This window comes from Pezoporus wallicus, unplaced genomic scaffold (assembly GCF_028554395.1).
Source record: "Pezoporus wallicus isolate ANWC-B61680 ecotype Strahan unplaced genomic scaffold, APGP_CSIRO_Pwel_v1 contig_8345, whole genome shotgun sequence".
Taxonomy (NCBI): domain Eukaryota; kingdom Metazoa; phylum Chordata; class Aves; order Psittaciformes; family Psittacidae; genus Pezoporus; species Pezoporus wallicus.
The window spans coordinates 51,672-75,399 of NW_026642007.1; the positions used below are offsets into that span (position 1 = coordinate 51,672).

The 23,728-nt window shown below is 55.6% G+C and overlaps 1 protein-coding gene across 1 annotated transcript; it reads left to right on the forward strand.

Moving 5' to 3' along the window:
* Positions 1–463: 463 nt before the first annotated feature.
* On the forward strand, positions 464–23,492 carry GNAI3 (G protein subunit alpha i3). The gene is made up of 9 exons (XM_057426531.1): positions 464–615; positions 9,818–9,860; positions 9,949–10,090; positions 11,496–11,653; positions 18,353–18,481; positions 20,014–20,143; positions 21,049–21,202; positions 22,095–22,303; positions 22,385–23,492. Exons 1-8 carry the CDS (start codon positions 498–500, stop codon positions 22,283–22,285), a joined length of 1,065 nt encoding a protein of 354 aa, XP_057282514.1. The 5' UTR covers positions 464–497; the 3' UTR covers positions 22,286–22,303; positions 22,385–23,492.
* The last annotated feature ends 236 nt before the right edge of the window (positions 23,493–23,728 follow it).

Consider the following 23,728-nt stretch of genomic DNA (forward strand, 5'->3'; position numbering starts at 1 on the left):
GCCCGGCCGCTGTCCCCTCTGGGGCTGCCCCACAGCCATGGGGCCAGACCTGTCCCGTTGGGGGGGTGCGGAGGTGGAGACCCCCTCGTGGGGGGGTTGTGGGGTGGATGAGGGGGGGCAGTGGGGCGTGGGGGTGCCGGAGTCCCCACGCTTACCCCTGAGGACTACAACTCCCATCATGCCCCTCGGCACAGAGCCGGAAGTGTAGCCCCGCCCTCCGCCTCGGCTCCCATAATGCCTCGCTCCACCGAGGCGGAAGCACTGCGAGTGAGTGGAGTGCCCCCCCCTCCATCCCATCATGCCCCGCGGTACCGAGGCGGAAGTCCCGCTTCTATTGTGCCCTACGGGGACTACACTTCCCGTCGTGCCCTGCGCGCACAACCGGATATCCGGCCCGCCTGAGGAGCCGCCCGGGCCGAGGCAGCCGCGCTCCGCTCCCGCTCCCGTCCCGCTCCCCCGGTGCCTGCCCGGGCCCCGCCGCCGCCGCCGCCGCCGCCATGGGCTGCACGCTGAGCGCCGAGGACAAGGCGGCGGTGGAGCGCAGCAAGATGATCGACCGCAACCTGCGGGAGGACGGCGAGAAGGCGGCCAAGGAGGTGAAGCTGCTGCTGCTCGGTGAGGAGGGGCCCGCGGCCGGTAATGCGGGGGGGGTACAGGAGTCTTCTAAAGAGGCTCCGATGAAGGGAGGGGGAGGCCGGGGGGGCTGGAAGGTTGATGGGGCGGGTCCCGGGGTGTTAGGGAGGGAGAGCCGGGGCTGCGCCCCCCCCCTCGAGCAATGGGGGGTCCCGGGGTGTTAGTGAGGGAGAGAGCGAGCAATGGGGGGTCCCCCCCCCCCCCCCCCCCCGGAGCCAATGGGGGTCCCGGGAGTGAGGCTGCTTCGAGTCTTTGTGTCTCAGGGCAGCGCTGAGAGGCTCCCCCCCCCAACACCCGGTTCCTGGTGTGGCCTCGTCCCTGCGCACACCGGGTCTCTGATCCCCTCCTGGGGGGAGAGGGGAGGGACCGGCCTGGCTTGGCTTGGCCTGGGGGGGGCTGTGCTGCTCCCATGGGATGCGCTGTTCTCCTTGTGCCTGCTGCCGGGAGAGCACCCTGTGGAGTGTCCGCTGTGGCTCTGACCCGTGATCCCATGGGGTTGTCCCTTCCTAGTGGCTCCAAGAGCTGGGGTGGTGTCGGTGTCCTGCGGGGTCCTGGGATGGAGGAGGATGGGTGCATCGGTGATGCTGGATACAGGGGTGGAGTCATCGGGGCTCTTGAGCTTCTTATTACAGGGTAGTGGGATTAAAGCCTTTGATCAGATGAAAACGGCTCCGGGCACTTGTGTTCCTCACCCCAGAGGTGCCCTTGGTGTGAGTGGCTCTGGTGATCCCATTGGGTGCTCCCAGCCATGATCCACTGATGGAGCTGCCTCTGCACTAGGGTGAGCTCAGGTTGGTGTCACCCTGCCCTGGCCAGGCTGGTTCTGCAGAGGCTGACACCAGTGGTGGGGTGGCCACGGCCTCGGTGTGTGCAGACCGCATGGGAAGGGAGCGTTGCTTCCATGTGCGTCCCAGCTCAATACATCCTGGGCTTGGGAAGAGTTGGAGGAGGAATAGTTCTCTTTGGAAGAGACCTTAGAGCAGCTCCAGTGCCTAAAGGGGCTGCAGGAAACCTGGAGAGGGGCTTTGGCCAAGGGGAATGGCTTCCTTCTCCATTCAGCAGTGTTTTACTTGCTCTGAGGTTTCCCACCTCGTGTGTCCGTGGGAACCTTGCTGGCTGCGTGTCCGGATGATACTGGGCTCTCCAGGGGTTTGTAAGCACCTCCTCTGGATGGAGCAATTCTTCCTTTGTGTTTTTCTACCTCAGGTCTGTGCTTGGTGCTGGTGGTGAAAAGGCTCCGAGGGCTTTGGGGCCATGACTTGACTGATGGCGGAGGGGAGGGAGTACCAAAAAGGTGATGTGAGAACTGGTTTCAGAACAGGGGAGGCTTTAGAAGTCCAAAGAGCAGGTGCCTTATGGGCAACTCTCGGCTTTGGATGGCAGCAGAACCCTTGGATGTGGTGCTGTGAGCATGGAAGCCCTGTGAAGAGCAGCCGAGGGCTTGGGGCTCATCTGCTTGGAGACAAGGAGGATAAGGAGCATCTTCATCCCTCTGCAGCTCCTGGGGAAGGGGAGAGGAGGTGCTGAGCTCTCCTCCCTGCTTCCCAGAGGCAGGCGCATGGGAATGACTCAGAGTGGGAAGTTCCCAGTGCATGTGAGGAAGGATTCCTTCCCCAGGAGCCTGGGACAGGCTTGCAGGAGAGGTGGGTGATGCCCTGAGCCATTTGGACAATCCCTTAAACAACAGGGTCAGCTCCGAGGCAGGCAGTGGGACAGGTAGGTCCCTTCCAGATGAGCTCTTGTGGATTCAGTGGTTACTGGGATCATAATGGAGCAGCAGCTCCTGGTAGGTTGGTTGGGAGTTCCAGATGCAGGAATGCAGCAGGAATGTCTCGTCCCTGCACTGGGAGCCTTAGAGAATGCTCCAGGAGAGGCTCTCACAGGCTCTCTACTGAGGGTGCTGGGATGCTGGAATGGGTTGAATGGAGAAGCTGTGGCTGCCCCATCCCTGGCAGTGTTCAAGGCCAGGTTGGACACAGGGGCTTGGAGCTGCTCTAGTGGAAGGGGTCCCTGCCCGTGGCAGGGGTTGGAGCTGGAGGAGCTTTGAGGTCCCTTCCAACCCAAACCATTCCATGACTCCCTGCATCAGCAGGTGGCTCCAGCCCTCGCAGCATCTCCGTGGCCTCCTCTGGCCTCCCTCCAGCAGCTCCACATCCCTCTGGTGTTGCTGCCATGGGGCTACAGGAGGTTTAGGGGATGTGTTTCTTCATGGATAGGGTTTGGATCCGCACATCCTTTCCTGGCTCTGTTAACGTCTCTTGCCCTGGTTTGCAGGGGTTATGTAGGTCAGGAGGAGGCTCATGCTCCTACAAGGGGTGGATGCCCCTTCCTGTCCTGCTGCTGCAGCATTGACCAAGCTGGAGTTAGTGATGGACCCAAAACTGGAAGGGTTTTGGTGTGTTGACTTCCTCCCCTCTCCCACAAGCACCAGCTTCCCTTGGGCAGGGGAGGAAGGAGGATTCGGACTGTGTGCTCCATGTTCCTGGAGCTGCTTGGATCATTCCTGCATCCCAGGGGTGGTTGGTGCTCTGGTGCTGTGATAACTCCGGGATCATTGGGATAAAGGCAATCCCGGAGCTGTTGGTGTGGCAGCTCCTCTGCAGGGATTTCAGTCCCTTCCCAATCCTTCCCTTTCACAACTCTGTTGAGCAACTCCTCAGCTTTTGGGTTGTATAAACCATCCCTGAACATGGAACAACCACTGGCCATGCCAGCCCTGCCCGTGTGCTGGAAGCAGTGTTCCATGTGGAAGTACCAGCAGCAGCAGCTCAGCTCAGGAGCTGGGAATGGTTTCACCCATTGACAGCAGCAGGGAACCCAGAGCCGGTGCTTCCAGAATCTGGGAGCTGTCCCTGCTCTCAGCACCTCCCTTTCCTCCTCGTTGCCTGCAGGGATGCACAGCTCTGCAGGCACAGACACGATCCTGCTGACGGAGGGAACCTCATGGGATCGCTCCAGTTGGGATGAGCAGCTGGAATGGAGGAGGTGGAGGAGCTGTGGCTGGGTACCTCACCTGGGTGCTCAGCTGTGCTCCACAGTGCCTGTCAGAAGGTTTGGCACCTTATGCCATGCTTGGAGGGGTGTGTGTGTGTGTGTGTGACATGGGGTGACAAAACCCATTGCTGGGTGTATGGTGTTGTCCCAGTGCCAAATGCAGCTGGTTCCTGCCCGGCCCAGCCTGTCCAAACGGTGTTTGTGTGTGGGCACAGCCAGTGTGGAACTGCCTGTGCCTGACCCACACCATTGCTCAGCCTGGAAGAGTGCTGCTGGGTTCAGACACTGCGTCCTGCTGGGAAATGGTCCTGTGGATTCACGCAGAAAGAATGAAAAGGAGAAGTTTGTTCTAAAATAGCTTTTACCTGAGGAGCTGAGCGAGCAGATGGGGAGCAGAGATCCCCCCGTGTGCTGGGTGCAGCCTCAGAGCAGGAGCAGCAGGGCAGGGAGGGGATCCTGCCCCTCTGCTGTGCTCTGGGGAGACCCCCCCCTGCAGCCCTGATCCAGCTCTGGGGCAGCAGCACGAGAGGGACGTGGAGCTGTTGGAGTGAGGCCAGAGGAGGCCATGGAGATGCTGCGAGGGCTGGAGCAGCTCTGCTCTGGAGCCAGGCTGAGAGAGCTGGGCTGGGGCAGCCTGGAGAAGAGAAGGCTCCTGAAGGGGAGACCTGAGAGCAGCTCCAGTGCCTGAAGGGGCTGCAGGAAAGCTGGAGAGGGGCTTGGGACAAGGGATGTAGGGACAGGCCAAGGGGAATGGCTTTAACCTGCCAGAGGGGAGACTGAGCTGAGCTCTTAGGCAGAAGCTCTTCCCTGTGAGGGTGCTGAGGCGCTGGTACAGGGTGCCCAGAGGAGCTTGGCTGTTTCTCTGTTGTCTTCCACCCATTCCAGTATCCCAGCAGAGCAGATGGTGCCTTTTTTATCCCATATCTTTGAGAGCATCCTCTTGTGTGAGTCCTGCCCAAGAAGAACTGCTATTCCGTGGCATTTGGGCAACAAATATGTTATTTCATGGCATTTGGGGGATGAAAACCTTATTCCATGGCATTTGGGGGCGGGAAGCTCTGCTGTTGAGCACATCTTCAGGATGACAGGTTAAGGAAGACATTGGCTGCTTTTGGGGCATTCCAGCTTCACTGGAAGCTGCTTCTTATGCTCCATCTCCTGAATGTAAAGAGCATAGACATGGTTCTGCCCTCTGGATGAGAAAGGGGCACCAGGGGGGCCCAGCCAGGGGGAGATGTTCCCTTGAGCATCAGCCAAACCCCACATCGTGCAGCGTGTGCTGTGTGCCTCGTGTTGTATCCCAGAGCTGGGTGCAGTGCTCCAGGTGGGAATGCTCCCCTCTGCCTGATTCACAGTGCTCTTGTTGTGTTTGTTCTGTAGCTGTTGAACCCCTCTTGGCCTCGTGATGCCCAAGAGCATTCCAGGGATGCATTGGAATGAACATTTGGCAAGGGGAGATGGGAAGAATTTTCCCTGGGTGGCAGCTTGGAAATACCCATACAAGGAGCTTGGGATGTGAGGGCTGGAGCTTGGGATGTGAGGGCTGGAGCTTGGGATGTGAGGGCTGGAGCTTGGGATGTGAGGGCTGGAGCTTGGGATGTGAGGGCTGGAGCTTGGGATGTGAGGGCTGGAGCTTGGGATGTGAGGGCTGGAGCTTGGGATGTGAGGGCTGGAGCTTGGGATGTGAGGGCTGGAGCTTGGGATGTGAGGGCTGGAATTCAGCACAATGAGGTTGGGAACCAGGAGGGAAGTGGTCATGGCTGCGTGGGATATCCAAGAGCCTTTCCATATGGAATACAAACCAGTTGTGGAAACCTACCTTCGGAGAAGTATTTGTGCTCACTTGCTATGGGATATATGTGGATGAAAGGAGATGCCCAGTGGATTTATGCTGATTTACTGCCTCCTGCTCCAACAGCTCCCTTGGTGTTTAGGGGCTAGCCTCTGATGCTCTTGGTTTCACCCCTTTTTGGCCTCTCAGAGGGGAGATGGGTCAGGTTGGGGTGTCACAGTGGGGCTGGGACCACATCCAGGCTCTTCAGCATCACCCCATAGCTGCCCCTCAGCCCCACGGCTCCCAGCATCACCCCAGTCTGCAGCTCAGCAGCTTCAAGTGATGCAGCTGGGTTATTCCTGAGCTGGTTTCTGAGGGGATATTGGAGTTGCTGAGGAATTCCCCTGCATTCCAGAGTTCAGGAAGGGTCGCAGCATCCTCCTGCCTCAGGAATGGTCTGGCAAAGCTGCTGCCAGAGCCCTGCTGAGACTGTGAACGCTGCTGTGGGCTGTTGCTGTAGTTACAGGCTCTCCTCTGGAGAGCAGCAACATCTCCCACTGTTCAGGTTTGGTGGTCCTCACTTGGACTGTATGGATGCTCCCTATCCAGCTCTTGTGTGCGTCTCCAAGGGTTCCTAGAGCAGTGACCTGCTTTCTCTTCACACACTGTCAGACGCTGCGCAGCTTTTCCCCTTCAGTGGAGCCTGGGAAGGAAATTCCTCTCCTGGAGCACAGGTTAATGTGTTTGAACACAGCTTCACTGAAACCACACTTAGAAATCAGATTGTTGGTGCTCTCTGAAGCAGTGACCTGGATGCTCCTGGCTGGAAGGCTCTGACCGACCTTCCTTGTGTCCCAAAGCGGGTGATGGAAGGTGTTTGTCACCAGTGCTGTTGTGTCAACCTGTCCTTCCCAGTCTAAGCTGTGTTTTGGGAGCTTGCTCCTTGCTCTCTTCCCTTTAATCTCCGGTTTATGGACGTGCCAGTGGCTTGGCTGCCATCTCCTGCTGCAGGAAAGCCTCTGCTTCCTCCAGGGAAATGCTTGGGAGATTATTTCCCTCCTGTGTATATACATCAGTCTCCCAGGGCTGGTAATAACATGCTTGAGGTTCCCTCCCCTTCTCCCTTCCTCCCCAGGGAAAAGGGATGTGGCTGTTGGCTCTCACACAGGGCTCATCAACCTCGGAGCAAAGGGAGCTCAGCGCTGTCTGATGGTGCTGAGCTCTTCCCTGGGGTGCTGTGGGGTGAGCTCAGGGGGGTTGTGGAGCTCTGGAGCCTCCTGGCTCAGGCTGGCTTCTGGTGGGGGAAAGGTTCTGGTTTCTGGTGCTGAAGGATGCTGTGAGGACCAGGACTTCACTGGATGCAGAGATGGCCACGGAGATGCTGCGAGGGCTCTGCTCTGGAGCCTTGGAACTGGAGGAGCTTTAAGGTCCCTTCCCTCCTGAACCAGTCCCATGCAGAAGACGCATCCATCAGGTGGGACAAACGACTGCAGAGGCTCTGGGATGGATGAGCTGCTCTTGTGTCCCTCAGAGCTGCGGGATAAGGACGTTCTTTGCTGCTAGGGAAAGAGAAGTTCAGCTTCTGAAGCAATTTTCCCCTGGAGTTACGACATCCCTGCCTGGGTCACCCTGTGCTGAAACATGATCCCTGCGTGGCTCTGCTGACCCCAGCAAAGAGCAAAGCTTTGCTTTTCCTTTTACAGTGAGGAACATCCCAGCAATGCTCCCGTTTCCCTGGGGTTTGATCCCAGTAAGAACCAGTGTCGTGTTTCGTGGGTTTTGGAACATCTTGAGCTGCCCATCTGGTCCCTGTGTGAGCCATGGGGCTGGTGCTTTGCCTGCAGAGTCCAGAGGCATTTCAATGTAACTCTTCAGCTTCATTTCTAATGCAGAGCATCGCTTTCCTGTATGTTGGAGCAGTGTTTTAGTAGCATTTAACACCCTGATCTTTATTCCTTCCATTCAAGGTCCTTGACTGAAGGTTTAAGCCACATTGTGCCTGGGAACACCCTGCACCAGAGCGAGGGAGGCTGTGTGATGGCAGGGAACAGAAGGTGCACGATAAAAGCTGTTTACTTGAGTACTTCTAATATGGATTTCTTTATGTAAACCCTTTACAGCCACTCCAGTGAGTTGGAAAAAGGAGAACAGCAGCTGGTGTGCTGTGGACATCTGCAAATGTTTAGAGAAGGTTCAAGCGTTGAAGAACAGAAATGAGACCTGGAGATCACAGAATTCCAGCCTGGTTTGGGTTGGAAGGGACCTCAAAGCTCCTCCAGCTCCAAGCCCTGCCACGGGCAGGGACACCTTCCATAGAGCAGCTTGCTCCAAGCCCCTGTGTCCAGCCTGGCCTTGAACACTGCCAGGGATGGGGCAGCCACAGCTTCTCTGGGCACCCTGTGCCAGCGCCTCAGCACCCTCACAGGGAAGAGCTTCTGCCTAAGAGCTCATCTCAGTCTCCCCTCTGGCAGGTTAAAGCCATTCCCCTTGGCCTGTCCCTACATCCCTTGTCCCAAGCCCCTCTCCAGCTTTCCTGCAGCCCCTTCAGGTACTGGAGCTGCTCTCAGGTCTCCCCTTCAGGAGCCTTCTCTTCTCCAGGCTGCCCCAGCCCAGCTCTCTCAGCCTGGCTCCAGAGCAGAGCTGCTCCAGCCCTCGCAGCATCTCCATGGCCTCCCCTGGCCTCTCTCCAACAGCTCCACGTCCCTCTGGTGCTGCTGCCCCAGAGCTGGATCAGGACTGCAGGGGGGGCTCTCCCTAGAGCACAGCAGAGGGGCAGGGTCCCCTCCCTGCCCTGCTGCTCTGGGGGTGCACACGGTGGGGGGGGGGTCTGGGCCGGGTGATGGGGAGCTTTTCCTCACCCAGCACCTCCAAGTCCTTCTTTGGGCTGCTCCATCCAAGCCACATCTCTGCAGGGGCTGTGTTTGTGCTTGGGGTTGCCGTGACCCAGCTGCAGGAGGTTTGCTGTTGATGCTGATGCTCAGGGCTGGAAAGGAGTAAGATGCAAAGTACTGGGGACCTTGTGTGGGGTGGGGGGAAGAGAAGAGGAGAAGCAGAGTCCCAAATGAGGAAGGCCCCTGAGAAAGCTTTTTGCTGCGTGGGAGGATGTAGTGCAGGTCCCTTAGCACAGGCTTGGGCAACCTTAATGCTTGTTTTATGATGAGCAATTGAGATGGGCCCAGCAGCAGCAGCTGCCAGCCCAGCAGGAGCTCTGGGAATGAGGCTGGAGCTGCAGGGCAGATGGTTTTAAATGAGTGTTTAATGAGGAACCGTGTCGGGTTGGCTCTTGCAGGAGCAAAGAGAGGACCTGGACCAGCAAGTGAGGTCCCACAAGAGGTGACTGAACTCCTTCTCCATGCCCTTGGAGCGGTGCCTGCAGCGGTGTCTGCTATGGAGCCAGGGCTGCGTTGTGTGTGTGGTAGTAGGGAGGTTTAGAGGGTGTGGGTCACTGTTTCCTTCGTCTGCCTTTGAAGGAACCTCTGAGAAGGGGGGGTTGCTGCTCTTTCAAGCTGCCACTGAAACGTGGGGAGGTGGGAAAGGAGAAGGGAAGGGGTTACATGAGCACAGTTTGCATTGGTGGGGGAGAGGCAACCCGGTGGTGTTGTCAGGGCATGCTTGTCTCTGGTGCTGGTGCCGTGTTGTCAGGCAGGTGACAGGCACTGCAAGTTGAGCGTGGCTGCTGCAGCAGCAGATCCTTTTCAGATGATCTAAGGAGGAAATGTCTGCAAAGATGAGAGGAGAAGTAAAAGCCACAGAGGCTGTGTTCAAAGGGCTCTCCTGAATCCTGCTGTTGGGGCTGAGCACGGCTGCTTTGGGATGCTGCAGCTTTCAAATCGCAGCCCCTTGATACAGGGAATGTGGAGGGTGGGTGTGGAAAAGAGCAGTGAGGGTTTGGGTTCCTCCTGGGCTGGAAGCGCTGAGGCTGTGGAGGGTGAACGTGCTCACAGCCAAACAGAGGCCTTGTACACTGCCAGGGATGGGGCAGCCACAGCTTCTCTGGGCACCCTGTGCCAGCACCTCAGCACCCTCACAGGGAAGAGCTTCTGCCTAAGATCCAAGCTGATCTTCCCCTGTTTCAGTTTGAACCCATCACCCCTTGTCCCATCGCTCCAGTCCCTAATGAAGAGTCCCTCTCCAGCATCCTCGTAGCCCCCTTCAGACACTGGAAGCTGCTCTGAGGTCTCCACGCAGCTTCTCTTCTTCAGCCTGAACAGCCCCAGTGTTCTCAGCCTGGCTCCATACAGGAGCTGCTCCAGCCCCTGCTCATCCTCGTGGCCTCCTCTGGACTTGCTCCAACAGCTCCATGTCCTTTTTATGTTGAAGACACCAGAGCTGCACACAATGCTGCAAGTGGCATCTCACCGCCTTTCCTTTTCATCTCACATGGTTGCTAACGGGAATTCTTTTGCTGCTTTCCAGGTGCTGGAGAATCTGGGAAAAGCACCATTGTGAAGCAGATGAAGTAAGTGAGAGCTGCTGCAGTTTGGCACTAAGAGATCCATGGTGCCTGTTTGGCTTGGCTTGGGAATGACAGCTTGCTTCTCTTCCAGGATTATTCATGAGGATGGCTACTCGGAGGACGAGTGCAAGCAGTATAAAGTGGTCGTCTACAGCAATACCATCCAGTCCATCATTGCCATCATAAGAGCCATGGGCAGGCTAAAGATAGACTTTGGGGAGGTTGCCAGAGCTGTAAGTATTGCACTTGTTTCTCTCAGTCAGAGGCTGTGCTCCGAGTTGTGTTCATGGAGCCTGGATATAGGAGGGAATGTCTGTTACAAGCTACAACAGCAAAAGCCCTTTCATCATCTGTTAAGTGTTATCAGTGCCAAGTGTTGAGTCTTTCACTGAGGGCACAGTTAAGAACCTTTGAATGCTCCCCCAGAAATACATAACCCGCAAACCTGAGTCTAATCTGTGATTTTGAATCAAATTCTCAGCTTTAAAGGGCTTAACATCAGCCTTCAGCACTGTTGCAGCATCCTGCCACTTAAACTTGATGTTTAGCCAAATAAATCGTAATGGCTTTCACTGCTCTTGCTCCTCCTCTTTGTTTTTTGGGTGTTTTCCCCACCTTCCCAGTTGTGCTGATTCCCTGGGCTGTTCCCACTGTCACCTCCAACACTTCACGTGGGACAAATTGAAGTCAAGAAGCCTTTAACACCCCTGGGGATGGGGACAGCACGGGCCAAATGGGAAGTCAGGGCTCCTGGCAACGTGTAGGAGGCAGGAATTGCGTGTATGGGTGCAGGCAGTGGTGCTCAGCCCCAGGCTCTTCCTGTCTGGTTCTAATTCCTCCTGCTTACAGTTTGTGTATGGGGAAGTAACCTGCTCTGCTTCTAGTGATGCAACCACTGATGTTCGGAGCTTATGATGTGCCCTTCAGCCAGGATGCTTCATATCTTGCCCATTAACCTGGGCTGTTGTGTTGCTGCTGCTCTAGATGACACAATGGTTTGGGTTGGAAGGGACCTTAAAGCTCATCCAGTCCCAGCCCCCTGCCATGGGCAGGGACACCTTGCACTAGAGCAGCTTGCTCCAAGCCCCTGTGTCCAACCTGGCCTTGAGCACTGCCAGGGATGGGGCAGTCTCCCAGAAGGATGCTATTGCAACAAACAACAAGTCCCCAAAGCTTTAAACCCACAAGCACCCAATGCTTGCATTTGATTCCTGTTGCTCTACTGTACAGTACTATAATAGGGTTTAAACTGCAAAACCTTGTGGTTCACTTCATTAATCTCCAGTAGCCCATTGGCATCCTTCCCTCCTCTTAAACATTCCCAAAAGGTCCTGTTTCCAGTGGGAATGCTGCCTGGTACTTCAGAGCAGTGATCACTGCTGTTTGTGCCACCCATGATCAAGGAGTCTCACCCCATGGGCTGGACCTTCTCACCCACTCTTTGCCTTTCTGAGTGCAGGAGAGGAATAACTTGATGCTTCGGGGGCAGAAGAACGGATGGACGGCATGAGGGGGGACTGGGATCCCTCAGAGCAGCTCCTGCAGCCCCTGGGATCACTGTGCTGTTGAACCCTGCTGCGTTTGTGGACGTGTCCGTGGGTTTTCCTCCTAATTCCTTTTTGTCTGCCCTGTCTGCAGGACGATGCACGTCAGTTGTTCGTGTTAGCTGGCAGCGCAGAGGAGGGAGTGATGACCACCGAGCTGGCTGGGGTCATTAAACGCTTGTGGAGGGATGCTGGAGTCCAGGCCTGCTTCAGCAGATCCAGGGAGTATCAGCTCAACGACTCTGCATCATAGTAAGAAACCATTCCCAGCTCCTTGGGCTCTTCCCAAGGGGCCAAACGGTGTTGGAAGGGTCGGGGTGGCTGGAAGCAGGGTGGAACTGGGTGGTGAAGGGTCCTCGATTGAGCTGGGGGGGGGGGTGCAGGAGCTCTCATCTGGTTTACATGGGGCTGAGCTTACAAGGGGACTTGGTGCTGGAGCTCATCAAAGTCAGTTTTACTCTTTGTGTGTAGTGTTAGGAGGAGGGGGCTGTCAAGTGACAGAACAAGAGGGAACGGCCTCAAGCTGCCCCAGGGCAGGTTTAGATGGAGCTGAGGAACAATTCCTGCCCCAGAGGGTGCTCAGGCATTGGAACAGGCTGCCCAGGGCAGGGCTGCAGTCACCGTCCCTGCAGTGCTCACACCCCCTCAGTGCCATGGGTCAGTGGTGGCCTTGGCAGTGCTGGGAGCTGTTGAACTGGATGAGCTGAAAGGGCTTTCCCAGCCTGGCTGATTCTGTGGTAAAGGGAGAGAAAACCCACAATAAAGCCATTCCTCTTGGCCTGTCCCTACATCCCTTGTCCCAAGCCCCTCTCCAGCTTTCCTGCAGCCCCTTTAGGCACTGGAGCTGCTCTAAGGTCTCCCCTTCAGGAGCCTTCTTCAGGCTGACCCAGTCCTGGGGTCCTTCCCTCGAGCAGCTCTCATGCTCCATCCCTGTGCCTCCCTCCACACACTCAGCCCAGCTCCAGACCTGCTGCTTGTGCCCATTCTGAACTGCAGGGAATTGCTTTCCCAACTGGAAAGTTTTGGCTGGAGCAATGGGCTGAAGCTGGCTGCTCAATGAGGGTCTGTGAGTGCCTCAGCCCTTCCCAGAGGCAGGGAGGGGAAATGATTGATTTGAATGAGTAAAACACTTTGTGCTTATAAAGAGAAAGGAGTCACGAGCTTGGTCTGTGTAGAACCAATCTGTGAGGCTCTGAAGGATGGTTTGGGCTGAGTTTTGCCCTCCTGATGCCCAGCTGTAAACTTCTCTTTATTGAGCCAGGATTGAAGCCTTTGAAAAAGGAGCTCTTTAGGAAGGAGCTTCAGATGTGTCAGAGCTTCAGATGTGTCAGAGCTCAGGTGCCTGCAGGCTCCTCCTGCACAGAGCACATCTGAGCTGGAAAATGAGGCAGAATTCATCTATGTTTGTACTGCCTTGGCAAGATAGCTTGGGTTTGGATGAAGGTGAGGAGCTGACAAGAGGCTTTCTTGGCATCGGGTGTGCTGTTCCAGCATGCCAGGAGGAAACATCAGCTTCAAAGGGAGAAGAAAGGAGAGATGAGGGGGATGAATGAGGGAATAAGTTAATGAAAAGATACAGAGAAGGGCTTTCTGTAGGGCAGAAAGCATCAGTGCTTGGGAGAGCTGGAGGAGGAAGCTGAAGACAGGGAAGCCTGGCTTTGTGAAAGAGGAGGATGGAGGCAGAGTGGAGAAAATACAGCAGTGTTCCAATACCTCAGAGCAGCTCCCAGCACCTAAAGGGGCTACAAGAGACATGGAGAGGGGCTTTGGACAAGGGCCTGCAGGGACAGGCCAAGGGGAATGGCTTTAACCTGCCAGAGGGGAGACTGAGCTGAGCTCTGAGGCAGAAGCTCTTCCCTGTGAGGGTGCTGAGGCGCTGGCACAGGGTGCCCAGAGAAGCTGTGGCTGCCCCATCCCTGGCAGTGTTCAAGGCCAGGTTGGACACAGGGGCTTGGAGCAAGCTGCTCTATGGAAGGGGTCCCTGCCCGTGGCAGGGGTTGGAGCTGGAGGAGCTTTGAGGTCCCTTCCAACCCAAACCAGTCTCATTCTGTTACAGGGTAGGAAGGGGTCAGCAGCAGAGCAGGTTGGGAACTGAGGGCATGAGCCTGCTCTAGTGGGGCTCCACTTGACCTGACTCCTTCCAGGCTGGATTTCAATGGGGCATTCCCATTCCTGAGCATCTCCCACCAACTCCTGTCCGGATGCTGTCCTGGCTTGTGCAGCACAGCTCCTGTGAGGGATTGCTGTGTTGGGCTGGTGGCAGAGAGATGGCAGCCCAAGGATGATGTTTTTCCAACCAGAGCAGTTGGTTTCCCAACCCCAAACCACAGGAAGCTGCTCTGCAGCACTGTTAGTTTGAGTCTGTATCCCAGCAACTCCGTGGTTGGGAAACACTGGGAGCTGGTTCCTTCAGTGCAGGGCATGATGGTGCAGCTACAGACCTGTCTTCTTCCCTCTCCTTTCTGTATCACCTACAATGGGCCTGAAACTCCGGGGTCAGCAGCCTTTAAACACATGCCCAGTGGTTTCCACTGGTTTTCCAGCTGTGGTGTGGGTTCTGCTTGCCTGGGGGCTGCTCCTCACTCCAGGCCCCAGAGCCTCGGTGAGACACCCAAAGTGGGGCAGAAAGAGGAAGAACTGGGTGAAAGCTTGTGAAGGTCAGGAAATGAGGTGGTAGGAGGAGCCAGGGCTTGCACAGCAGCATCACATTGTTCCCAAAGCTTCTTCCTGCTGAGTCCTGCCTCGCTGAGTGCTTCCCATTGTGCAAGATGGGATCCTGCCCGTCAGAGAGGTGCCCTGGCAGGCTGGAGGGGAGGCAACCAGTGTAATGGGGTGTCCTGATCCCTGTGTCGTGGCTGGGGGAGCTCCCAAAGGTGACACAGATCCAGGGGATTTATCTGGAAGCACAGGGATTTGTATGTTTTCTCCTTATTTTCTGTCTTGAAGAGCAGTTGAGTAGCTCTTGGTTTGACTTGTGGATGTTCAAGCACTAGAGTGGACACTCAGCATCTGTATTTTCACTTGTCTTATTGCAGCTTCCTGTTTTTCTTTACTGTGATAGGAGCAAATGGTTCCATAGATCCCTGCTCCCACCTGGACTCAGTGCCATGGGGAAGCTTCATTCCTTTGTGCATGATGCTTGGTGCAACAAAGAGCAAACCCTGCTTGATGGTGCAGCAAAGGGGATGCTGAAGTGCTGCTTCCTCATCTCTTCTGTTATCTCTGTCTGATCCTTGGGAATATTGGCAAGCAGACAGTCATGGAGTCATGGAATGGTTTGGGTTGGCAGGGACCATAAAGCTCCTCCAGCTCCAAGCCCTGCCACAGGCAGGGACACCTTCCACTAGAGCAGCTTGCTCCAAGCCCCTGTGTCCAACCTGGCCCTGAACACTGCCAGGGATGGGGCAGCCACAGCTTCTCTGGGCACCCTGTGCCACTGTCCCACCACCCTCATAATGAAGAGCTTCTTCCCAGTATCTCATCCAACTCTTCCCTCTTCCAGCTGGAAGCTGTTTCTCCTCATCCCATCCCTACATCCCTTGTCCCAAGCCCCTCTCCAGGTTTCTTGTAGCCCCTTTAAGGCACTGGGAGCTGCTCTAATGCTTTCAGTGATTTTCATTGCTGCTTTTCCCATTCCATGCAGAATGTGCACACACTGGAGGTGATGAATTCTCTGCAGTCACAGGCCATTAACATCAGTTCTAATCCCCCTTTCTCCCTTCTGGCACATCCTGTCTTGGTCCCACGTGGCAGCTTTGCCCTGGATTCCCTGACACGCTACTGGAGAAAACCTACATTCTTTGCTGTGGGTTTCTTTTCCCTTCTCCTCTTTGCTGTCAAGCTCCAGCTGCAGAGCATGGTCTTCCCAGCACTTCCTTATGATTCCCAACGTGCAGCACCACCTCGGGATCACAGCTACAGGGTTTGCCACGTGCTGTTTCAGCTTAGGGTTATGCCACGGGTGGTGCCTCTGTCCTCACTGACCCAGACAAGCCTTTACAGTGCTAAAGGGGACACACAACATTCCCTTTCCATGGAGTTTTTCACTGTTCCCTTGTTTTCTGCTTTGCTTCAGGTGCCAAAACCCAGCTGGATGAGGGGGGAGAGGAGGGAAGAGAAAGGAATTCCTTAAATCCTGTTCAGATATTAAATATTCCTAATATTAAAATGAATATTCCTAATATTAAACTATACTTAAACATTTCTAGGCCAGGTGGGACAGGGCTTGGAGCAAGCTGCTCTAGTGCAAGGTGTCCCTGCCCGTGGCAGGGGGCTGGAACTGGATGAGCTTCAGGGTCCCTTCCAGCTCAAACCATTCCATGATTCCATGAAACAGAGGTTTCACCAGCTCTTCCCTGTTTTCCTCTAGCTGCAGGAAGCCTTTGCCTAAGGATGATGAATTCCTCTGCAGGACAAATGCTGTTTGTGTTTCCCAGGCAGCACAAGTGCTGGTGATGATGCTTCTTGAAAGCCCCCTTGGGTACCAAACCTGGCTCTCTCTGCCGCAGGCCTCTGTTGGCTGCTGTCACCAGTGGGATGGTGACAATCCCCTTCCCCCAGCTCTGCTTCACTCTTCATAATAAGTGCTTTGTATGAAGCCTTCAGAGCCAGTTTTGGCCTTGAGAGGATTCCTTCCAGTGCTGCAAGCAGACATGAGGGCATTGTTAGGAAAATCCCATGCCAAGGTTGGTGTGAGCCTGGGAGGAGGGGAGAGCTCTTATCTGTACCCGCTGAAGGCCGTGCACTTGAGAGCATCCTGCTCCTGCAGCCCGAGTCTCTTAGAGCTGAGATGGGCTGATGCTGAAGCTGGCAGGTGGCTTGGGAATGATGGATCCTTGTTGAACCAGTGCCAGGCTGGCACAGGATCATGGAATCACGGAATGGTTTTGGTTGGAAGGGAGCTTAAAGCTCACCCAGCTCCAGCCCCTGCCACAGGCAGGGACCCCTTCCACTAGAGCAGCTTGCTCCAAGCCCCTGTGTCCAACCTGGCCTTGAACACTGCCAGGGATGGGGCAGCCACAGCTTCTCTGGGCACCCTGTGCCAGCGCCTCAGCACCCTCACAGGGAAGAGCTTCTGCCTAAGAGCTCATCTCAGTCTCCCCTCTGGCAGGTTAAAGCCATTCCCCTTGGCCTGTCCCTACATCCCTTGTCCCAAGCCCCTCTCCAGCTTTCCTGCAGCCCCTTCAGGCACTGGAGCTGCTCTCAGGTCTCCCCTTCAGGAGCCTTCTCTTCTCCAGGCTGCCCCAGCCCAGCTCTCTCAGCCTGGCTCCAGAGCAGAGCTGGACCAGGACTGCAGGGGGGGCTCTCCCTAGAGCACAGCAGAGGGGCAGGATCCCCTCCCTCAACTGCTGCTCCCGGTCTGAGGCTGCACCCAGCACACGGGGGGATCTGGGCTGGGTGATGGGGAGCTTCTCCTCACCCAGCACCCCCAAGTCCTCCCCAGGGCTGCTCCATCCAGTGTCTGCCCATTTGTGCTTGCTTGCCCTGACCCCTGTGCAGGACCTTGCCCTTGGCCTTCCCACGCTGTTCTGGGAACACTTGGAGGGGCACAAAGACAAACACAGATTCCACTGTAGGTTTCTGTCAGCCTTTTTTATTGCTTGAGCCCTCATTTTCCGTGGGAGAAGGGAAACAAAAAACCCAAAGCATCCTTCTGCAAGCGTGTGTTTGCACAGTGGTGCTGAGGCAGGGGGAATGGTTGGCTCTCTAAACACATGGATCCATGGGGGGGAAGAGGTGTTGCAAGCTCAGTGGGTGAAGGAAGGAGCCTGGTGGTAAAGGAGGCTATGGAAAGGGTTTCTGCCTCCAGGGGCTGTAGGCAGGCACATGAGGTGTGTTTGCAGTGCCCAAGCCTGTGTCGGTGAGGAACATGTTCAAGCTGTGGCTGAGGAGGTGCTGAAAAACATGAGCTCAGACCCTGCTTTTCCAGGTTGGGTTTGGTGCTTTTGGTCAAGTTCTGCTACACCTGGAGAAGGTGAAGGGAACAAGAACACAGGAGAACGTGGAGCTGTTGGAGCGAGGCCAGAGGAGGCCACGGAGATGCTGCGAGGGCTGGAGCAGCTCTGCTCTGGAGCCAGGCTGAGAGAGCTGGGCTGGGGCAGCCTGGAGAAGAGAAGGGTCCTGAAGGGGAGACCTGAGAGCAGCTCCAGTGCCTGAAGGGGCTGCAGGAAAGCTGGAGAGGGGCTTGGGACAAGGGATGTAGGGACAGGCCAAGGGGAATGGCTTTAACCTGCTCCATGTCCCTCTTGTGCTGGAGCAGGACTGCAGGGGGGATCTTCCCTTAATGCAGCAGAGGGGCAGGATCTCCTCCCTGCCCTGCTGCTCCCGCTCTGGGGGTGCAGCCCAGCACATGGGGGGGTTCTGGGTTGGGTCATGGGGAGCTTCTGACCCAGCACCCCAAGTCCTTCCCCTCAGGGCTGCATTTGCTGTAGCTGGGGTTGGTTGGGGTCTCAGTGGGCGCATTGACTTGATGCTGTGGAGCCGTGGCTTCTGCCAGCAGGCTTCAGGATGCTCCCTGTTGCTGCAGGAGGTGAATGAATCCTCCTGTCCTATGAGTTATTCCTGCTGCTCCGTTCTTCCCTCCTGCTTCCTTTGGTGTCTCCTTGCCCTTTAAAAGCGAGCCCTTGGATTTATTGCCTTGAGCTTTGAGGCGAAAGACCTTGACTGTGGATTGCCCCAAGAGATACCAGTCTTGGCACGGCCTCTGCATCAGCAGCCCTGTGCTGGCTGCTTATCAGCTTCACGCCCAGCTGCAAGGTCGTGTGGGGAAGGGTTAAACCCAAAAGCACCACAACACCAGCCCTTGGGATGGAGCTGAGGTGGGGGGGGGGGTTTGCTCACGGCCTGGCCTGCGATGGAAAGGTTCTGTGCTGCCTTTCTCCTGCAGCTGATAAAAGATTCATGGCGAGCAGCGCACTAAAATAGCCCATCTTGTGTTGTCTCCTGGCTCAGTTACCTCAATGACTTGGATCGAATATCCCAGCCGACCTACATCCCCACCCAGCAGGACGTTCTGCGCACCCGGGTGAAAACCACCGGCATCGTGGAGACTCACTTCACCTTCAAGGACCTCTACTTCAAGTAAGTGAAGGGCAGAGCCTGTCCTGTCCCCACCATGGGCTTGCAGGGCTGGCTTCAGCACGTGCTGCCAGTGGCAGGTCCCACACTGGTTTGCTCCCTTGCCAGCAGCATCGCTCCCTGGAGACACTGGTTTGACTTTTCTTTGCCTTCTTCTGTTCTTTTCAGCTGCTTTTATGTTGGAAGCCCAGACACAGGTACTCCAAGCTTGGTTAGAGGAGCCAACAAACATACTAAAAGGACACTGAGTGGGTTTTGAGGGCGAATTTAACCCCTTGCTTTGGAGCAGGAGCAATCCCTGCAGTCCCAATCGTGGCTCGGGGCTGCGTGGTGTTCTCCATGGTGGCTGTGCTGCCTGACATGCAGCAAGCATGCTGGGGACAGGCCACCACAAGAGGATGGCACTTCCTTATCCTCTCCTCCTTCTAAATTCAGGCCTGCTGGGCTCAGATGTCGAGCCTGGATGTGGCAGTGTCCCTTTATGTATCACTAATGGAGCTCCTGCTGTAGTGGCTCTAGCTTGCCTTTTAGCTCTGCTCCCTGCTCTTTGCTCATTAGACAACCCTTGCTTTGGACCCTAAGTGTGCTCCCGCCACCCAGCCTGGTGCCCCACGTGTCACTTGTGTCCTCTGATGGGATGTAAGGAAACTTTGGGCAAGTTTCCTTTATCTGTGGCAATGTTTTCAAGTCTCTGTTGCTCAGAGCCTTTAAATAAGTGTCTGTCTGCTGATTTTTAGCTTGTGTTTGAAGACAGTTTGAAAGAGCAACAGCAGAAATGCAAAGTTGCTTTTAACACCTGAGCTGCTGCATGGATTTGGGGGGAAAGCAGGGGCAACAGCACAAGAGGGACATGGAGCTGTTGGAGTGAGGCCAAAGGAGGCCATGGAGCAGCTCTGCTCTGGAGCCAGGCTGAGAGAGCTGGGCTGGGTCAGCCTGGAGAAGAGAAGGCTCCTGAAGGGGAGACCTGAGAGCAGCTCAGAGCATGTTGCTGAGCAGGGCGTTGGGACTGATTCAAAGGACATCATTTTAGGAGAGCCAGGACTCCTGGGAGCAGCTCCAGATGATGTTGTTGAACACATGAAGCTGCTTCTAAACCCCATGAATTTCCTGCTCCCAGCTGGAGTGTTCAGGTAGTTCCAGCTTAATCCTTCCTCAGCTACAGTGTCAGTGAACTGCCAGAGCTGAGTCTGATGTTTGGAGTCCACTCAAGCACATAGATTGTTGCTAAGGAAATAGGAGGCAGAGACCAAATGGAGCGTGCCCTGGTGAATCAGCAGGCTCGTGGGCAGCCCTGTAGGTAACAGCCAGTTCTTCCTGCTGGAATGGCTCTGGAGAAGAGGAATTCTGCTTGGAAAACCCTCTCTCCTGAGGAAGGGGGGGGGGAGGCTCGAAGCCCTCAGCCTCACTAAAGGAAGGCTGCATGGAGAGCGTTGCTTGAGAGGCCTCAGCTGTGCCTCCTCCATCCCCTGCAACACGGTGGGGCTGGGGAAGGGAGGGCTCCGTGGCCTCTGAGCTGGTTCTTCTGCCTCCCCCAGGATGTTTGATGTGGGTGGGCAGCGCTCGGAGAGGAAGAAGTGGATCCACTGCTTCGAAGGGGTGACAGCCATCATCTTCTGCGTGGCCCTCAGCGACTACGACCTTGTCTTGGCCGAGGATGAGGAGATGGTATGTTGAGGAGTTAGAGGTAGCTGCCTGCTGGGAGGGGGGTGGAAGCACGCACAGACCTGTCCTCCATGGGGTGGGGGGGTGTGTGTGTGCATTTCTGGGTCACTGCTCTTGTTTCTGCTGTGCTGTTCCTCAGAAGATGAGCGCTTCCTCGCAGCTGCCTGCACTGACTTGCCCTGGAAAGCATAAAGGAGATGTTCTCCAGGCCCTCGTTGCAGGGAGGTGCCTTGAGTTGTTCCCCTTGGGGCATGCGTGCATCTCTGTGCACACAAATGTGTCCTGGAGGAGTGGCAGAGCGAGGAAGAGACCTGAACCTGCTCAGGGTTGTGCCCATGCTCTGGTGGCAGCGAGGATGTCAGTGGCACATCAAGGGGAGGCCATGGAGATGCTGCGAGGGCTGGAGCAGCTCTGCTCTGGAGCCAGGCTGAGAGAGCTGGGCTGGGGCAGCCTGGAGAAGAGAAGGCTCCTGAAGGGGAGACCTGAGAGCAGCTCCAGTGCCTGAAGGGGCTGCAGGAAAGCTGGAGAGGGGCTTGGGACAAGGGATGTAGGGACAGGCCAAGGGGAATGGCTTTAACCTGCCAGAGGGGAGACTGAGATGAGCTCTTAGGCAGAAGCTCTTCCCTGTGAGGGTGCTGAGGCGCTGGCACAGGGTGCCCAGAGAAGCTGTGGCTGCCCCATCCCTGGCAGTGCTCAAGGGCAGGTTGGACACAGGGGCTTGGAGCAAGCTGCTCTAGTGGAAGGGTTGGAACTGGATGAGCTTTGAGGTCCCTTCAACACAAACCAGACTGGGGTTCCATGACTCTTCCTCCTTAGCCTGGCCTCTGCACTAAATCTTATCTGTCCCCACCCCATCCTCCCCTGACACCTCTGGAATGACACCTCCTCCTTCTCCCTTTATTTTCCAGAACCGGATGCATGAGAGTATGAAACTGTTTGATAGCATTTGCAACAACAAGTGGTTTACAGACACGTCCATCATCCTCTTCCTGAACAAGAAGGACCTGTTTGAGGAAAAGATTAAGAAGAGCCCACTAACAATCTGCTATCCAGAGTACACAGGTGAGGCAGGGCTCAACCAACAGCCATGGATTTATGTCAGCAGGGCCAGGAATGAGTCAGTTGAAGCCAACACAACCCACGATAACTCAAAAGCTGTTCTCTGTTCCCTTAACTCTGGCTCTTGGGCAGTGTCTTTGGGCTCTTTGTTAGCTGAGAGCTCATTTTCCTGGAAGAGCTGTGGTCATTCATGTCTGTGGTTCAGAGCAGCCTTTGTCGTGCTCTTTCGCAGCCTGGAGTACAAACAGCGACGTGCTGCTCCCCATCACAGCAAGGGCACCCTGTGCTTTTTGGCTGGGAGAGAGGTTTGGAGCAGCTCTGCTCTGGAGCCAGGCTGAGAGAGCTGGGCTGGGGCAGCCTGGAGAGGAGAAGGCTCCTGAAGGGGAGGCCTTAGAGCAGCTCCAGTGCCTGAAGGGGCTGCAGGAAAGCTGGAGAGGGGCTTGGGACAAGGGATGTAGGGATGGGATGAGGAGAAACAGCTTCCAACTGGAAGAGGAAAGAGTTGGATGAGATACTGGGAAGAAGCTCTTCATTATGAGGGTGGTGGGACAGTGGCACAGGGTGCCCAGAGAAGCTGTGGCTGCCCCATCCCTGGCAGTGTTCAAGGCCAGGTTGGACACAGGGGCTTGGGCTTCTCCGGGCAGCCTGGGATGAATGGGCATGAAGCACAGCAGCCGGTTCCAGTGATCTCTGGCAGGAGGCTGGAGCAGGAAGTGACTTGTCCAAGGTCACTGAGCAGGAGCTGGGAATAGCCTCCAGATTTACCAGAAGGGGTTAATGGTGGATTTGGATTTGTAGATGGATAAGGCAGATGGCTGCAAGCGGCTTAATGTGTGCTTAAAAGATCTCTGTGCTGTCAAGTGCTGGCCAAAGACAGGGATCTTCTCTTTTTCAGGCTCCAACACGTACGAGGAAGCAGCTGCCTACATCCAGTGTCAGTTTGAAGACCTGAACAGAAGAAAAGACACCAAGGAGATCTACACCCACTTCACCTGTGCCACCGACACCAAGAACGTGCAGTTTGTCTTTGATGCTGTCACAGATGTTATCATTAAGAACAACCTGAAGGAGTGTGGGCTCTACTGAGGAGCAAAGGGGCAGAAGGTAACGGTGGGCTCGTACTTTGGGGCTTGAGGCTTTGCCTTGCACCTCCCCTAAACGTTTCCCTCTTGCCTTCCATCCCAGTTTCTTCCACGCGCTGACTTGAGAACCAGCCTCTCGGCTGCCTCGCTGGGGCCAGCAGCAGCATGAAGGGGACCAGGGCAACGCCAACCAGCATGAGGAACGTTGCCTTCTTTAGCACAATCTTCTCTAGTAGGGACCTTTTTCCTTGGTGGAGTGAGGGTGGAGTGGAGCAACCATTCGTGGGACGGGCTCATCCCGCCGCCGCCGCGATGGTGTTGTCTCGGATGTGTACAGCTTGTTGGGAAGTTGAGGTGCTGGATTCCAGGCCTTCAATATGTAGCTTTCTCTCTTTTCTTTGGTTAACAAGCCGCCACTAGTCTGGTTTTAAGGTTGTTTTTATTTTTTCCATCAGGATAACAGTGACTTTACTGGTTGTCAGTTCTTTCTTTGCAAACAAATCTTGTTTTCAGAATAAAAACCTAAAAAAAAAAGCAAAAAACCCAACAAAAACTACTCACTTTAACTATGCACACGTGAGCAGATCATGCAGGAAGCATTCCTCTTAGCAGGAACTCTTTGTTTTTAACACTTGGTATGGTCAGGATTTAATATATCTGCAGCTACTTAAAGGATCCTTAGAGCTCTTAACGGCTTCTCCTGATATGTAACGTGTTCCCATCCTGCTGCCATCCTTCCCAAAGGAGCTCCTGCAGCAGGAGGAGGCTTTAGGGGTGAACCTGCTTTATGCTGATCCCCACGTCACGACTCCTTCCATGGGATCAGCCTCCAGCTGAACGTGTTGCCCCCCTTGGAGAGGAACCAGAGCTCCAAGGGGGCTGGGGACCATGTGCTGCTAACAGAGCAACTCCTCCCCTCTTCGATCCTGCTGTGGGTTTGGGTGGAAGCGGTGGGCAATTCTGTTGTGCGTTTTCCCTATGGCCTTTTCTGTCTGGAGCCTCCCAATCCCTATGGACAAGCATGCCTTTACTTTGTATATGTGGTGCCAAACTCCCCTCTGCCATCGGTCTCCCTGTAGTAACAGTCGGAAGCCCTCAGTATGTTCCTTCGCTGAACCCTTGCATCCACTTCTCTCTCCCGGTTTGTCACGTGTACAGTTCCCATCTGTTCTAGTTGTTGGCAGTATTAAAATGGTGAGTAAATGGTTTAACCTGGTCTCCAGTTTATTCCTCATTTCTTCCCCCACTTTTTTGCTTTGCTGGGGAAAGAAGGGAATTGCTCCCATGGGACATGGGGGTAATGGATGGGATGGGAGAGAGCGTCCTAGGAGCAAATCCAGAGGAGGCCACGGAGATGCTGCGAGGGCTGGAGCAGCTCTGCTCTGGAGCCAGGCTGAGAGAGCTGGGCTGGGGCAGCCTGGAGAAGAGAAGGCTCCTGAAGGGGAGA